Source organism: Rhineura floridana, chromosome 19, assembly GCF_030035675.1.
Source record: "Rhineura floridana isolate rRhiFlo1 chromosome 19, rRhiFlo1.hap2, whole genome shotgun sequence".
Classification (NCBI taxonomy): Eukaryota; Metazoa; Chordata; class Lepidosauria; order Squamata; family Rhineuridae; genus Rhineura; species Rhineura floridana.
This window is the reverse complement of record NC_084498.1, coordinates 25984799-26002084: the sequence shown is the minus strand read 5'-3', so window position 1 is coordinate 26002084 and position 17286 is coordinate 25984799. Positions and strand designations below refer to the sequence as shown.

The window sequence follows — 17286 nt, the reverse complement described above, 5'->3', positions numbered from 1 at the left end:
AGGAAGAGGAGGGAAAGGTGTCAGGGTAGGGTAGGGTGTGGGCTTTGTTCCCCTTTCTTCCCCCGCTCCTTTCCAAATCACGGCTAGTTCAGAGCAGGGTTGGCAAGGGCTAGAGTGGCCCCACCAACTTTGCCTGAGGGTCCATGACAAGGGCCCATCTGCATCTTACACTGAAAGCACTCTTATGCCACTTTAAACAGTCACGGATTCCCAAAAAGAATCCTGGGAACTGCAGTTTGTTAATGTTGGGAGTAAAGCACCAATGCCTGTTAGAAGTGACCTGAACTGGACGCATGTGTGTGTGACAGAAGGGCAATCCATTCTTCCTTCTGCTGATTCCTCCTCTAGTGTGTTTTGTTGCTTTTGCAGGCTTTGCTTCTCCCCTTCCTCCCTCCCCTTCCTGTCTTTGCTCTCAGTTAGTTAGCGACGGCGCCCTGAGTGCAAGCTTCATGGCTGCTTCAACATGTATGGTTTTACCTCTTGTTAGTAATAAACCTTAAATTTCTCTATTCCCTCAACTGCCAGACTTAACAGACCAGTTTATTTCTGCACTCTGCTGCATCTGAATGACAACTCTCACAGGTAAGGGTGCTGAGAGTTGTTAGGAGACACCCCTGTTCTCCTCACGGAGCTGCAATTCCCAGAGTTCCCTGGAAAAAGGGACTGTTTGCTAAACCGCTCTGGGAGGGGAACAGGGGTCTCCTGACAACACGCAGCAGCACCCTTAACTAACTACAGTTCCCAGGATTCCTTGGGGGAAGCCATGGCTCTTTTAAAATGGTATGATCCTGCTTTAAATGTAAGGAATGCAGAAGGTGCCCGCCTCCTGCCCCCTGACCCAAACAAGGCAGTGAAAAGAAGGGGGGGCACTGCCTCCGTCATTTTCACAGACTCCCCCACCCAGGCTTTGGCTCTGTACCTTTTTCTGTTGGAGGGCAACGCGCAGGGACACATCAGCTTCACGGATCTGGGCCCTTTTCTGTGAGAGGTTTTCCTCTTCCAATTCTAATCCCTGTAGAAGAAATCCCACTGGCCTGTCCTAGAGAAAAGCCTGCCGGTTCCGGAATGTTCTATTTGCTTTGCTGCCTTCCCCAGCCCGCCTTCTAGGGCAGCCTTCGCCAACATGGCGGCCTCCCCATGCCGGCAGATGAGAGTTGGTGTCCAAAACATGGCTGGTGCAGGCAGGGGCCGAGGGGAGTTCGGTGTCCAAACTACCTGGAGGGTGCCAGGTTGGGGAGAGTGGCTTTTTTGACCAACGTGCCACAAATCACACATACACCAGAGGAGCCCTGCAGGATCAGGGCATCTAGTTCGGCACCCTCCGTTCCAGGGGCCCAAAAGGGGCCCACAAGCAAGATGCAAATGGAAGCGAGTTCTGCAAGTTCACCGAGGAATTGCAAGTTTGCTGCGGTGTTTGTTTATTTATCATTTGATTTATATCCCGCCCTACCTCCCAGCAGGAGCCCACGGCAGCCCCTTGTTCCTCAGTGTAGCCTTAAGGCAGCCTTGCCTGGGGTCTGGGACTGCTGGGGAATCCAACAGCACTTGGAGATGTCCTCACCCTGCTCTAATTCCTATGGGTGCAATCTGCAAGATGGGAAATGCATTAACTCATCATCCCCCTTCTCAAGGCTCCCTTAGGCAATAGTTGCCAAAGTACAGAGATAGGGGACATCTGTGGCCCTCTGGATGCTGCTGGACTCCAACTCCCATAATTCCTGACTGTGGGGGGGGGGGCTGATGGGCACTGAAGCCCCGGCAACACCTGGAGGGCAACAGATTCCCCATCCCTGCTGTACAACACTCCTAGATGGGACTTCAAATTCCTCTGCAAGCCCTCAGAAATAATCAATCAATAAGTATTGCTATTATTAACAATATTTGTTTATTTAAATGAGCTGTTCTCCAGCTCTTCACACAAAAAGGCTCCCTGAACAACTTACAAATCACCAAAAAAATTCTTTAAAAAAATAGGCTCTGCCCTCAAGTTTACAATCTAAAAAAACAACAACACAAAAGGAAAACTGATTGGGAGGGAAGAGGAATATCTGCTCGCCCTTCTCAGCAGTGTGCATCTCTATGCATCAGTCCCCTCCACCTCCTGCTTTGGAGGTTCTCTGCACCTGCCAGGAGTTACCTTGTGATTTCTGTGGCCCTCCCGCTCAGCTCCCTTCCAGCCAGGATCCGCTGCTTTCCTTGGGTCCTGCTTCCAGATCTCGCTGGTCCTGTGGGTGCTGGTGGTGCACAGCCTAGCAAACTCTTCCTCCTCTTCACTGTCACTGGGGCCCACAGACCTGAAAGGCCACAATTTATTCAGAGCTCAGGATCTGAAAGATCTGGGATCCCTTGGGACAACATGTAAGGCAGATAGCCCTGTGCATCGAGTCCTAGCCAACACTACAAAGGCACTTAATAAATGCAATCTTATTCCCTATTGCCCGAAAGGCCATAGGCAAGGCCTGTGCTCTCCAAGCTTTTATTTATCTACTTGCACACACCCATCTATTAAAATTCTGCATTGCAAAAAGGTGGACTCTTAGATCCGTATAATTATGCAAATTGAGCACATTTGCATAAATCTGCATGCTTTATTTTGCTAGGCACAGCAGGGGCAAGGTCACTGAAGTTCTGCTCCCAGCTACCGAAAACATTATCCAGCCACCTCTCTGGCTTCTGTGATTTCAGCAGGAGTTGCCCTTAGGCTTTCACAGTCATGAGGGCTAGTACCTTGCTCTTCAAAAGAAAAAAGAAAGTGAAAGCTTGGATCCTTAGTGAAATGAATTCTATGAAATTGCAGAACATACAAAACTCTGGTCATAGGGAGGGGGTAGCCAGCATGCGTACATTAGGCCAGTGGAGATGGTAGCTCTGATGTCAGTGGAGCAGTGAATCCACCGCTCCGGGTTTTAGTCTGACCTTTCAAAGAACCATCCAAGGTGCTTTGCTGTCCAAGGTGCTGACATCAGGGGCACTAGTCTCCACTGCATGAGGCAATACTGCATACAAATTAGAAAATGCATCTATCAGGGGACAAGTGCGGGGGGGGGGGGAATGTGCAAGAAACGCACTTGAAGTTTCCTACCGACTCTTTAAAAGAAAAAAATTGCAAATTGATGTAGAAATGGGGAGTTGTCCCCCATGTTGGCGAGGCTCATTTAACATCCACACAAAACTGAGCCTTCAGTGTCCTTGGCCCAGTTCTCTGGAACGCTCTGCCAACAGAGATTCAGCGGGCGCCTTCAGTTTTCACTTTTAAGTGCCTGCTGAAAACTTTTGCTGTTCCACCAGGCTTAGCCAGGTAATGAAGAAGATGCTTTTCTTTTTTTTGCAACAGCTGACCTTTGTTTTTATTGCATTTTTAATGTTTTTATTGTATGGTTATTAAAAAAAACTTGTTGAAAACCACTTTGATGTTTTAAACGAAAAGCGGCACACAAACGTATCTATAAATAAAAAACAAGAAACTGAGAAGTTCCCGAAACTGACAGATTTTGCCACTTCCAGCTAAACCACCTACCCACCTTGGTCCAAGGCTCATCCGTGCTTACCTCAGCAAGTCCCGCTGTGGCGGTGAGGAGAGGGCCTTCTCTGTGTCGAGGCCAGCGGCTGCTTTGAAGGCAAGAGAAACACTTGGCTTTCAAGCACGACGGGGAGAGGGAAGGATCACAATATTCCCCCCAACCCCCAAAACCAGCTGGAAAAGGAGCGAGGCAAGCAAACGGGGCCTCATCTGCACTATCCACTTAAAGCGCTCTTACACCACTTTGAATGGTCATGGCGTCCCCCAAAGAATCCTGGGAGCTGTAGTTTGTGAAAGGGGCTGAGAGTTATTAGGAGGCCCGTGTGCACTGCAGAGCTGCAGTCCCCAGAGTTCCCTGGGGAGAGGGACTGAGCCCCCTTTCAGGCTACCAAGATGCATTACTGCAGTTTGAGGACACATCCTGGCCAGACAGAAGCACTCCAGGAGGAGCAAAGCAATTCAGTTTATATCCCAGCCTTCCCCCAGAAGGAGCCCAGGGCAGCAAACATGCCAATAATAAAAGAATTTTTAAAAACATTCTAAAAACTGTTCTTTCAACCAGTGAGTTCAGGGTTACCAGGACAGTGTCTTTTAGCCATCAAATGCCTGCATAACAAGGAATGTTTTTAAATTCCTCCTGAAAGTCAGTAATGAGGGAGACACACGCACCTCGGGGAGGGGGCTCTACAAACAGGGTGCTGCCACTGAAAAAGGCCGTTGCCCAATGCAATTTGACTGAATACACACCCAAGTGTGCTCCCGTCCTCTTACCCTGCACATTTCCCGTGCCCAATTAGCCTCCTGTCTCCTCCAGCCCTTAACCCTAACCCCTCCTGACAGTTCCTTTCCCGGCCTATTCGCACAAACACGGCCACAGCCCCTCCCGTCTTCAGATTCTCTCACCTGCCACAAGTTTGCCCCTGAAGTGCTCCATCCAGCCCTCGTTCTGCCCACTGGGGGGCCCGTGGTGCTTATCCTGCAAGTTGCCATCTAAAGAGAGAACCAGAAGGGTAAGTTTGGGGCTACCAGGCCATCAGAGTCAGAAGCGATGCTCTCTCGCTCTTTTATTTGGGATTAACTAATCTGGAATAGTAAGGTGCAGCGGTTAGAGCAGGGTTGAGGAACCTGTGGCCCTCTGGATGGTGTTGGGCACCCAGCTCCCATCAGCCCCATCCAGTATGGATAACGGTCAGGAATGACAGGGAAAGCACAGGTTCCCCAGATGGAGGAGAAGCAGGTTCAAAAATCCTCACTCAACCAAAAAGCCCACTGGGTGACTTTGAACCAGCTACTATGTCTCAGCCTAACCTACCCCACAGGGTTGTTGTGAGGATGAAATGGAAGAAAACCATCTATGCCATCTTGAGCTCCTTGGAGGAAAAGGTGAATATAAACGTCACAAAAATAATGTTCCATCCTCAAAGCCAATACAGCAGATTCCTTTGCTCAAGCCATCAGTGTGGTTAGAGGGCAATTTAACCAATTTAGTCCTCTTTCAAATAAAATGTTATGAAAGCGTTGTCAATCTTCTCCCCCCCCCCCCCCGAAAAAAACCCATTCTGCATTACTGCACCTGGGGAGCGCAAATATAAATCCCAAACACTGATTAGAAAACAGCTGCTTAGCTTCTTAAATAATGTCCTTGGAACCATTTATCATGGACCCTCTTGGCCACAAAAATCACAGGTGGACCCGGGGTCAAGACCTGCCTCTGCCACAGACTTATTATGCAGGTGCTGGCTAAGTCACCCATCCCTTCAGCCTCAGTTTTCCCTCTTGGTAAAAAGGTAGAGTGACTTGACCCAATGGTTTGTGATAAAGATTGCAAAATGCTTTGTATTCTTTAAAATATCATTTAAAAACCACATAATATCAGGGGAACCTCTGGCCCTCCAATGCTGTTGGACTGGAGGTTCCGTGCTGGAGTCCATCAACATCTGGGGGACCACAGGTAAATGATGCAAGGGAACGATCCTTCCCCAACTCACACTCCTTCAATCCCAGAGCCTCAGTGTGCCCTTCTGCGCAATGAGCATCCATGGCCCATTCCTTCCTGCATCTCACGTAGCCATTGCTGGCCAGGCTTAGAAGCGTGCAGGGTCCCCCCACAGGGACCCTGGTTGCACCAGTGTTCATTCCAAGCCCCGACAGAGCCAGTCTCTGCATGTTACCAGTGGCACAGGCTCCCAGAGGATAAAGAGGCCAAGGCATGCTTAATCCACCTCTATCCTCCCCATCAGAAGGCACCAAACAGCTTTCATGGGGTGCTTTGACGGCACACAGGCAGGTCATGTCCAATGAGCCCCTTGGGCGGCCAGACTGCCCCTTCTCAGGGTGGCAGTCCCCCGCTGTCCTCAGTGGGTATTCACCATCCAAAATGGTTATGTCAGCAGCTTGGAGAGGCTGGGAAGGCCTCAAATCTTCCAGAAGCAATGGGCTCGTTGAACTTTTGCAAGTGCCCTGAACCTGCTCCAGGGAGTTCTCCAACCCTTTTCGCCCCTCCCGTGGCCCCAAGAAGGCGCTTCCTGGAGAGATCCCCATTCCCAAGCCTGCAGATGCCTCCCTTGAGCTCAGGGGCTGGAGCTGAAGAATCCTTTCCCGTGGCTGGCTGTCGGCTGCATCTGTGGCACTGGAGATCCCACCAGGCCACTTCTGACTACGACCAGAGATCTTCTCTTCTAGAGACTCTAGGCTCCTGATTCTGCGCTGAATGCATAAGGACGGGGGCTCTCTCGAGCCGTGAGCCAAAGCCTGCCGCAGCTGCTCCTTAGACCCTTCCTTAAGGGACTGGGCAATTCTCCGCTTGCTTGCCAAATCTACCGAGTAAGAATCCGAGGCAGCTTGGAGGTCCGCAAGAGGCAGAGAAGGGCCGGCATGAGCTGGCTCTCTAGGGTTGTGTTTTAAAGGCCTGACATCAAGAGCCAAGGGGTCCCTCCTCTCCTCCTCAGGGCTCAGCAGGGGATCCACCAGGCCTTCATTAAACTGAGCCGCAAAGTCTTCGGTGCAGACCGAGTCAGATGTGCTCTGGTCACCTGAGGCGACCTCTGAGTCGATGAGACACTTCAGCCACCAGGTGTAATCCTCTTTCCAAGAGGAGAGGTCTTCCCCTGAAGAGGCATCTCCATCCGTGCCTCTAGGGCATCTGCCTAGATCTGCACAGAGGAAAAAGTAAATGGAGAGCAATGAGCTTCCGTCTGGAATGGAATTCATACCCGCAAAATGTTTGCAACCATCTAGATAGAGGCACATCAGTGCAATGAAGGTGGCGATTCTCCATGCTCTTTCCAGTGCTGTGGGTGACCGGAACTCATTAATTTGGCAATCTAATCGGGGTTTGAACTTGCCTGTCAGCAACCCAGTGGGTGAGGGAGTATAAACATAAGCAGTGATAAAAGACCACAGACGCAACATCGTAACTGAAATAAATCAATCAGTTTATTCATGTAAGATGCTTCATTCATTCAACTCGGCCTAAACTCAAGTCTCTTATTTGCAAAAGGAATGAGGAACCGGCATCTCTTAATCAGAAAGCCCCAATCCAGGTTACTGGTGACCCCCAGGCTGCATTTATTTATTTATTTATTAAAAAATGTTTGAATACTCCAATTTCATAAAAAACAAAAAAGCAAGTTTACAACAATTACAATATAATTAAAACGCACACACACAGCTTAAAACAGGTATCAGCCGACTACTATGGAAACAGTTTTTCTTAACTATCTGCATAAGAAAAGTTTTTAGCAAACGTTTGAAAGCTGGCACACGTAGGACGCCTGCTGAATCCCTACTGGAAGAACATTCCACAGGAGTGGGCCAACAACACTAAAGGCTCAGTTTTGCATTCATATCCTCACCAACTCAGGAAAAATCCAAAGACGCTCCTGCAGATGATCCCAGTGATCGACCTTGGATATAAGGATTCAGGTGGTCCCTAAGGTACCCTGGACCTAAGTTGTGCAGGGCTTTGTAAATTAATACACGGACCTTGAACCTGGCTCAGTAGTGGATGGGTAGCCAGTGCAGATGTTTCAGCAGAGGTGTCAGGTGCTGTTGGCCGTCTGCCCCCATCAGCAATCTGGCCACCAGCTGGAGCTGCCAGACTAGTCCCAAGGGAGGACCCACATCGAGCGTGTTGCAATCTACCGATTTGGCCTTGCAGCAAACAAGTTCAATGTGATAGATTGTCTCTTCCCCAACAGTGTGTGTGTGTGTGTGTTCTGTCGCACACATGCCAGAATACTTATTTACCCACCGATACCCCTCCCCCCCCATCCTTCCTCCAAGGAGGGTGAAGCCGGTAAACAATGAAGTTTTCCTATTTTATCCTCAAACCAAGCCTGTGAGATAGGCTAGACTGAAGGAAAGGAATCATTCATCACTGAACAGGGATTTGAGACCAGGTCTCTCTGGCTTAAGTATGACATCTATGATGTATAAAGCAAGAGGTAAAAGCCACAGTGCCCAATTTTCAGAAGGGAAAACTGAGGTGGGGGGGAATGCTTGTGCCACAGTTAAGGGTCAACCTGAAGACTGGAAGCAGAGGGGGCTCTTCACCCAATGGCCGTAGAGGCCCCTTCCAACTCTACCAAAGAGCTTCGGCTATGGGGTGGTATATAAGTACAATAAATAAATAAATAATACTATTCTACAATTCCGAGAAGACAGTTAAGGGACGTGGGGTGGGCTTCAGCATGAAACCCAATAGGGACTAGCCCCAATCCAAAGGTTTTACCTGGTGCAGTGGATGTGCATGCAGTTCTGTCGAGGGAGGCCTTCCCATTGTCGCCGACGCCCTTGGTTGGTCCACTGGGTCCCTGAATCTACAGGGCAAGAGAAGTAAGTTGGGGGGTGGGAAACAATAATAATAGTAATAAAGGAAAGGAAAACCTTTATGTTGTTGGTCTTGAACAGGACGCAGCACAGATCGCTGCCTTATACTGAGTCAGACCTCTGGACTATCCAGCTCAGTACTGTCCACACGGGCAGGCAGTGGTTCTCCAAGGTTTTAGGCAGGGGACATTTCAAGCCTTACCTGGAGATGCCACAGGGGAGGATTGACCCTGAGACCTTCTGCATGCAAGGCAGATGTTCAGCCACTGGGCTAACTGCAGGTGTCAGTGACACAGCAGGTGGGCTGCAAAGGATGTTTCTCACTCTGGGAAATCCTCCATTTGCGATCAAGGTACCTCTCAGGCAGGTTTTATTATTATTACTATTATTATTACTATTACTATTATTATATCCCACCCTTCCTCCCAGTAGGAGCCCAGGGCAGCAAACAAAAACACTAAAACACAATAAAACATCAGAAAAACAGACATTAAAATATATTACAACAAAACATCTTTAAAAACATATTAAAACAAGGCATCGTTAAAACATTTTTAAAAAAGCTTTTAAAACACCTTAAAAAGTCATTCTAGCACAGATGCAAATGGGGAAAAGGTCTCTACTTAAAAGGCTTGTCGAAAGAGGAAGGTCTTCAGCAGGTGCCAAAAAGATAACAGAGATGGTGCCTGTCTAATGTTTAAGGGGAGGGAATTCCAAAGGGGCGGTGCCACTACACTAAAGGTCGGCTTCCTGTGTTGTGTGGAATGGACCTCCTGATAAGATGGAAACTGCAGGAGGCCCTCGCCTGCAGAGAGCAGTGATCGACTGGGGATATAACGGGTAAGTATAAATCTGACAACTGTTTGGCACTGCCCAACAAATAACTCCAAAAAAACACCTCCCTCCTTCCCCACCCGCTCCCTACCTGCAGCTGGCTGAGTTGAGCATCAATAGAATCCAACAGGTAATCACAATGATCCTTGGCCCGAGGGCCGGGTCTCTCAGGATAGAGAGCAGAGGGCACTTTCATCACTCCTGGGGAGGGGAGAAAATGCAGTGAGTCTGGGCCTACAGAGGAAATCCCCCTCTTGACCCCTCAAAGTAACCCCATATCCAGGTTGTGGCAGACAGAAGTATTTATTTTTATTTTATTTCACAGGATTTATATACCCCTTGATCATCGAAGCCTCTAAGCGATTTGCGTGAAATGTACATTAAAATTACCAGCAAAAAAATCAGATGTTTAAAAAAAAAGGCCACATCTTCGCTATATATGGTACATTTAAATCATCACTCTCCTGCCACTCTGAATGCATGGCTTCCCCCAAAGAATTCTGGGAGCCATCGTTTGTGAAGGATGCTGAGAGTTGGTGGGAGAACCCCCTATTCTGGGAGTTGGAACAATTTTTTATTTATAGATATTTCTGTATCAATGTGGCATTTATAACAGGATCATAACGTGAGCCTCCCTTTACCTGCATTGGCGCCTTCCTGCTTTCCACCTTCTAAGACCTCTTTCAGCATTGCGCTGGCCATGCCGTCCCCTTCGCTAGCGGAAACACACACAACATAGCCATTAGCAGACATGCCACTCCTCAGCCTGAAGCCATAAAGCGCCCTTTGCCAACCTGGTGCCGTCCAGCTCTTTTGGACTACAACACCTATCAGCCTCAGTCAGCACCCAGAAAAACTGATTGGTTAATTGGGGGAAGGGCTGTAGCTCAGTGGGTAGAGCTTCTGCTTTGCGTGCAAAAGGTCCCAGGTTCAGTCCCCAATGGCATCTCCAAGGAGGGCTGGGGGAGACTTCTTCCTGAAACCTCATACACTGCTGCCAGTCAGTGCAGATAATACTGAGCTAAATGGACCAATGGTTTGACTTGGTGTAAGGCAGCTTTCTATGTTCTTAGATGCCCTCAGGACCCCCTCTTCCTCACCTGGTTCATAGTTCCAAGGGCAAATCCTTACAGTGCAATCTTGCTCTGTCTTCAAGCATCCTGAAATGCCATTAACCCTGGAGAGCTGCTGCCAGTCAGTGTGGACTATACTAACCTAGATGGACCACTGGACTGACAGTATGAGACAGATCCCCACGTTCCTTCCTATTCAAGGGCAACAGCAACAACAGTCTGTTTCAGAGGGCACAGCTTGTGGAATTCCCTGCCACATGATAAGTATAGTAATGGCTCCTAACTTTGGTGGCTTTAAACCAGGGGTTAGACCAGGGTCGGGGGAACCTTTGGCCCTCCAGATGATGCTGAACTACAACTCCCATCAGCCCTGGCACACACGGCCAAAGGCCAGGGAAGGAGGCTGTTACAGTCTGGAAGGGTAAAAGTTCCCTGCGCCCGGGTTAGCCAATTGATGGAGGAGGAGAGGAGAAGCCTGCCAAGGACTTTTAGCGGTGGGAAAACTGCAGGATCAGAGGAAACCTGCCGGTAAGGGGTAACCCTAGTAGAGGGCCGCTTGTGGGCTTTGTGGAAGCATCTGATTGGCTACCGTGAGACGAAGGCTGCAGGCCGGCCCTTGTTCTGATCCAGCAGGGCTCCTCTTCAACATCTCTGCACCTGTAAGGTCCAGGCAGCGCGGCGCAGGTAAAGATAACTTTTACGGATTTAGCCCCGTCAGCTGACTATGCAGGGATGGGAGATTTAAACGGCGATCTTGTAATTCAGGCGTGGGGGAGCTTTGCGCCCCCAGATGTTGCTGGACTGCATTTCCCAGCAGCCCCAGCAAGCACGACCCAATGGCCAGCGCTGACAGGAGCTGCCGTCCCGCAACATCTGGAGGACCAAAGTTTCCCCACGTTTGGTGTAACGGAACTGGAGGCGTCGACTCCAGGGCGGTGTCGGGGGCGTGTGTCTCGGCCTTTTCTGCCGGAGGAGAGATTCTGCCCGCGGGGCTCCAACAGGCGGAGGAAAACTTTTTAGGAGGAGGAGGTGCGCGTGGGAGTTCGGGGCGCCGCCCGGGGGCCACCCGCCACGGCGCCGGGTCCATCGCCACTCCCTCTGCGGGCGGTCGGGACTCACCAGCTGCCCGCAGGACGCCCCGTGCATTCCGCCGCTGCCCCGCAGCGGCTTTCTCCGCCGCTACCCGCCTCTCGCCGCTGTTGCTGCTGCGCGGAGCCGCCCCGGAGGACGCCTTTGCAACCGTGGAACGTCCCCGGCCAGGGTCGCCTAGCAACGGTGGGACGCGGGGCCGCCGGAGCGCTCCCATTGGTGGAGAGTCGTCGCCGTTGCTTAGCAGCGCAGCGCAGCGCGGCGGAAACTTACAAAGGGCGGCGGGAAGCACGTGTGGCTGGCTGGCGGGGGAGCCTGCGTGTACCCGCGCCCCTTACTGGGGCTGGGGTGCTCCTTCACCGCAGAGGCCCTGCGTTCTGGACGAGACGTTAAGGAGTTAATAGGAAAGGGTGCCTTTGTGCATGTGCAAAGGGCTGTTCCTCCGCAACTTCCCGAATCTTTAGGGTGAAAAGAAAGCAGCAACAGAGGTTGTCGTTTGCAGAAGGCCGGATCAGTAACATGAAATGGGAGCGCGGGCTTTCTCATTTGGCCACATCTATTTGCCAGACCGCTTTCCCAGCTATATGCAATATAGGAGGACCTCAGAGGCGGAACAAGGAGCCGTGCACCTCTCCGCGCCCCATTGCACTTAAATGGGCCTGCACTGATAATACGTTGTGGAATGATGACGTCGGAGAAGGGGCAATCAATCGCCACTGGACCCTCCTCCCTGTCCGCCTCGGCATCCTTTGGCGACGATCCCGGGAGTTCGAGAGAGACGGCCTTCCTCTAACGCAGCCTTCTTTCTGTTTTGGACTACAAATCCCATCAGCCAGTAGTAGCCCAAAGCATCGGGGAGGGAAACTTGTTCTAACTGTGATGTCCATCGAACTTTTGACTCGCCAGACTTTGCTGAACTACAACTCCCATCAGACCCAGGAAGCATGCCTAATGACCAGGGGTGATGGGAGTTGCAGTTCAGCAACACCTGGATTCCTCGCACTTGCTTTGGGAGAACCAGTGTATAAGGAGAGGTGACAGCCATCTGCGACCCTTAGAGGGGAAGGGCACCTGGTTCCCGGGAGTCAACCAGGCCACCACCAATTTTGCCTGCTTGTGCCACTCAGGCAGTGACTTTTTCTTAACAGCAATTCATGGCCTTCCATTGCAAGCAAGCTGCGCTGGATGGTAGCTTTGAAGAAGAAATTCAGAAAAAATTGTGTTCAACAGCCTCTCCCTTCATTCAGCTAATAAAGAGCTGCTCAGGAGCCTGGCTGCCCTAGTTGCCGTCTACAACTTGATTTGCCCAAGACTCAAGGTTATTTTTTCCAAATCCAGATGGAAAATGGGAAGTTGTAATACAGAACAGCCCATTTCCTTCCTTCTGAAGTCAACTTCTTATGTGCTTAGTTCTTCACTGGCGATGCAGCTGGAAGAAAGGGCAGGGTACCTTGAGCCCCTGAACTTCGCTACTTAAAAAAAAATCTACTCACGGTTGGCCCCCAGCCCATCAGTCCCAACTCCCACCGAACACTCAAGTATCAGACAATGATTTACTGCAGGATCACTCTCTAAACCAGGGAGAGCGATGCTGTGGCCCTCCAGATGTTTTTAAATTTTAATTCCCACTCCCAGCAGCACGGCCAATGGGCAGGGAATGCTGGGATGCTGCAAACCAAGAAATGGCTCCCCTCCCTAACTATTTCCCACATTTGGAGCTCATTCACATGGGAGCTGAACTTCGCAGTAAAGATGCAGCTTTTGCCATCATGACAGATTTGCAAGGTTCACGCTTCCTAGCTTCAAATCCGCTGTTTTCCTTTCACACAAGTAGGCATCTGGAAAGGTTTAGTATAGCTATTTCCTTGGGGCCCTGCCCCTAATGTTACATGTTTACTCCCTCAGGAGTATCCATATTGCTAACAGAGAAAGGGAGGGTTTGTTTTGTCAGTTTCACTGTTTCTTGTCAATTGCAGGCCTCTCTGGTCAGTGGGTGTGCAATTGACAGAAAACTATGAAACTGAATAGAGGAGGGAGTGAAAGGCAGAGAAGGCAGCAGAGAGAGAGGGAGCTGGGGAGAGAGGGAGCATGAGAGCCTGCCCACTAAAAAAACATTAAGGCAAAGCACCTACACTGAGGAGCGCAGCGAAGCTGAGACAGTTTTTCCTTTCCTTTTCATATTAGAATTGGGTTGGGTTGATACAGGAAAATGTGTGATAGCTGCTGGTTGCCCGCAATGTCATGTAAACCATGCAAATTAAACGGGGATGCAAGTAGCACCAATCTTACAGTAAGTCACTGTGTGAACGAGCCCTGGGAGAGAAGTGACGGATCTCAGCACAGGGTTAAGGTTTAAAACTCCTGAATCCACATTTTTTTTTATTACCATGTAAGGAAAGAGGGATCACGCACAATATTTGTTCTAAAGTATTACATTCAAACAGCATTTACAGTAGGATGACATTAAAATTCCTCTGGTGGACAATATAGAAAAGGACCACAAGACTAGTGCTCTCATTAAGTGTCGTCACACAGGTGGGCTTGCCCTAAGAGACGATTGGTTGCACTAGATGCTTTGCTGCGTGACTCCCCACCCCACCACGACCAAACATCCGAAATTGGAGTATTGTGCCTGTGAGTGTGAAGCTTCTAAGGATGGGAGGAGTGGGCGGCAGGTTACTGAGGGAAAGGACATTTCTGGGCTTTTTTAAAAAAACAAACAATGCCCTGAAGAGTGTCAATCCCATTGGAGGAAGGAATGGAAGCCCACGAACATCCCAACATCAAAAGCTCATGGTCAAATACAAGTGGTCTGATAGTTTCCCTACGCAGTATAGCACTCTTACATGCAACATTTTCTTACAATGTTCTCCTGCGATTTTTGAACTTTTATTTTTAAAAGGCAGACTGTGAAGGGGAAACCACGTCATCTTCACTCAAGCCCTCTGCCATTTGCTTATGTTTGGGACAGAATCCTTCAAGCCTAGCCCATTTAATAGGATTAACCTACTTTGGGAAGGAGAGGCCTGTTCCTTTTTTGACCCCCACCATCCCTGCACACTCAGGTGCCAACACTTAATGAGTATAGCCAGCACCTCTGTCATTTCATTTAATCTGCAAACCAGACTGTATTAACACTGAATCGAAGTTAAGACGGAACTGCCAAACTCTTTGCCAACCCTCGTGATCAAGTAAGCACAGACAATAAGGCATTAGATAGAGCTGTTTCCCAGTAAAGTGAAAAAATAGCAAAGGAAGAAACCCTTGTATCTTTTATTATTATATCACTGGAAACAGAAAAAGAGAAATAGTGTAATGAGTTGAAAACCAGTGTTTGTTGTTCATTTGCTATGCAAAAGTGCATCTCAGGAAGAGGGACACTCAAATATCTTGAGCAGCCATCTCCTGCTTGGCACCCTCTGGATGCTTTTGGACTATAACTGCCATCAGCCCCAGCCAGCATGGCCGAATAGTCTGAGGCTGATGGGGGAGTTGTAGTCCAAAACATCCGGAGGGCGCCTAGTTTGGGAAAGCGGGTTTTAAAAGATCACATCTGAGGCTACCGAGCAGACTGGATCACACTGGGTCACGTTTTTTGTTTTACGTTATGAGAGGTTCAGGAAAAACGCCGGGTTTTTTTGAGCCAGGGAGCCTCAGCCTGACAGAAAGGTAGACAGTCCGTACCTATTGGGTAGGAGCTCCTCACAACGCAACAGATTTAGTTCAAGTCTCCAGTAAGCAGTTCCCATTTCTGAAGATGGTGCCTTGGCTGGAGGGGAAAAATATGAACAAGACCTCAACGTTGCAGAATTGTCTCCAAATGGAGAAAGTCAAAGGACGTGAAGCCATTTTGAACAAACCACCCATCACCTGAGACAGACACACTCATTTCCTGTCCTGCTATGATTTCAGGCCAAAGTAGGTTCAGTAGGTTTTTCGAGCAGTAGATAAATAAATAAATAAAGCCTGCCATACCTGATGGGAGCACAGATAATGACATGAGAGAAAATATGGGCATGGCTACCCCGGTGCAACAGTGGCTCTATCAAAGCACCTTTGATTGTGGAAAAAGGATACCCGTCTCCAGCCTCAGAGCTCATGGGATAGTCTCCACACTAATCGTATGTATTACATTAAAAAAAAAAAAAGAGGTTATAAGAAATTGTTTATTGTCCAAATTAAAAACCCCTCAGTTCATTTGGAGCACACTCTTACTCACACACAAACAGACCAGATTTTCAAAAACAGCATCAAATTTCCTTTTGCTTGTGCCCCCCCCTCCAGTTTTGCAGAACGTTGTTACTTAAGAAAAACTACCCTTGTTGAAAACACCATGTTGACCCAAACTGAAATATATCTACATGTATTTCTATATTTAACCTGGCAGATGTACATGGTGGGTTTTGGCAGGCTGCTGCAGAACATTTCAATAAAAAAAAAATATCAGACAACACTTGTACATATTCCCCCCCCCTTGGATATAGGAGCAAGGGAAAGAACTTCAAAGAAGCACCGCAAAAGTGGTACCTTGAGTAGGTTTTTCAAGTAAAACACAGGAGGAACACTACTTTAAAAGCTACTGTCTGGCTCAATGGGAATCTCCGAGAACCAACAACGTGTTTTCTTCAGAAAGGAACAGTTCCTTTCCTCTGGATCAGCCCTTCCCCAACCTGTTACGCTCCAGATGTTTTGGACCACAGCTGGCTGGGGCTGATGGGAGTTGTAGTCCAAAACATCTGGAGCGTAATAGGTTGGGGAAGGGCTGATCTAGCTCAACACTTTGGAGCATCATTGACTGGGCGCATCTTTTTTTTAAAAAAAACCCTGAGAGAAATGGGCTTGCTCAAGAGGAAGCATACGCAAGCCTGTTCCCTTTGTAGGTTTTGCCCGCTGCATCTTTTCAGCCCACGGATTTGGAACAAATCTTAGCAAAGCAAAGACTATTATAAAAAAAATGGACACAATCCAGCAGGGTGTTATGTTGTGCAAGCCGTCGAGATGAACAGGAGCGGGCAAGAGCTCAGCATGCATTGTGCCTCTAACCTCAATGCTTTGTTTTTCATATTTTTTTTTTTAAAAAGCACGCCTACCCTAAAAGAGGAATCAAAATTGACCACAAATATTTGTACCATAAAAAAATTCAGACAGAGGCATGTCCGTCTTCATTACTTTTCCCCTCTACTTATGTACCATATAAATTCAAACAAAAATAATTTTATATATATTTTTATATATAATATATATATAAATTAGAAGCAATAATTAAGATTAAAGAGCGCACTGAAATCAGCTGTTGGCACACTGATGTTCAGTCACTATAGTTACATTGCACAGTGTGTGTATGTGTGTATATATATATATATATTTGTACAGGCTATGTATGTTTGTATAAATATATATATATATATATATTGTACAGGTGTGTGTACTATACATGCACACAGAGTAAATCATAGTTCCTACAGGTGCTTGAGGGAAGGGGCTGTTGCAAATCCCTTGGTGATAACCTGACTGAATACCGTCCTTTTGCATTCCGGGGGCAGACAGTGAAGCCCTGAAGTTCATTATTGCTCATTTTCTCCCCCGTGGATATGCCTGGCCTTAAGAAATTGGCTGGTTCCTGTATCACAATGATGCAACTGCGAGCCAGAGGACATTTCAGTCTGGGCAGCTCTGTCTTTTCAAAAGGCGAAAGTCCTCAAAGAGCCACCTGCCCCATTGGACATAAGGAACAAATGTCCCAAGCACCACTCCTCCAGAAGACACCTAGCAACCGTGCCTTCAGCACTGGCAAAACCAGCCACTTTGGAAGAGGAACATGAAGTGCAGGTGCCAGGCAAACTTCCCTGTACCCTAAATCCCAGGATGATGGGCTGGGGGCTGGAACCAGAAGGAGCTTGTGCCGTTCTGGCCAGGGGAGCAAGGCAAGTCAGTGAGGGT

The 17286-nt window shown here is 48.6% G+C and overlaps 1 protein-coding gene across 1 annotated transcript in view; it reads right to left on the bottom strand.

Annotated features, from left to right (window-relative positions):
* LOC133373481 (centrosomal protein of 164 kDa-like) overlaps window positions 1–17286 on the bottom strand; it is a 34380-nt gene that overhangs the window by 15733 nt on the left and 1361 nt on the right. The window contains exons 2-8 of the mRNA XM_061603271.1: window positions 11377–11614; window positions 9826–9899; window positions 9276–9385; window positions 8253–8340; window positions 4424–4510; window positions 3549–3609; window positions 2138–2294 (exon numbers count right to left, since the gene is read on the bottom strand). Of these exons, the coding sequence (XP_061459255.1) occupies window positions 2138–2294; window positions 3549–3609; window positions 4424–4510; window positions 8253–8340; window positions 9276–9385; window positions 9826–9899; window positions 11377–11614 (815 nt within the window). The remainder of the gene's footprint in view (window positions 1–2137; window positions 2295–3548; window positions 3610–4423; window positions 4511–8252; window positions 8341–9275; window positions 9386–9825; window positions 9900–11376; window positions 11615–17286) is intronic.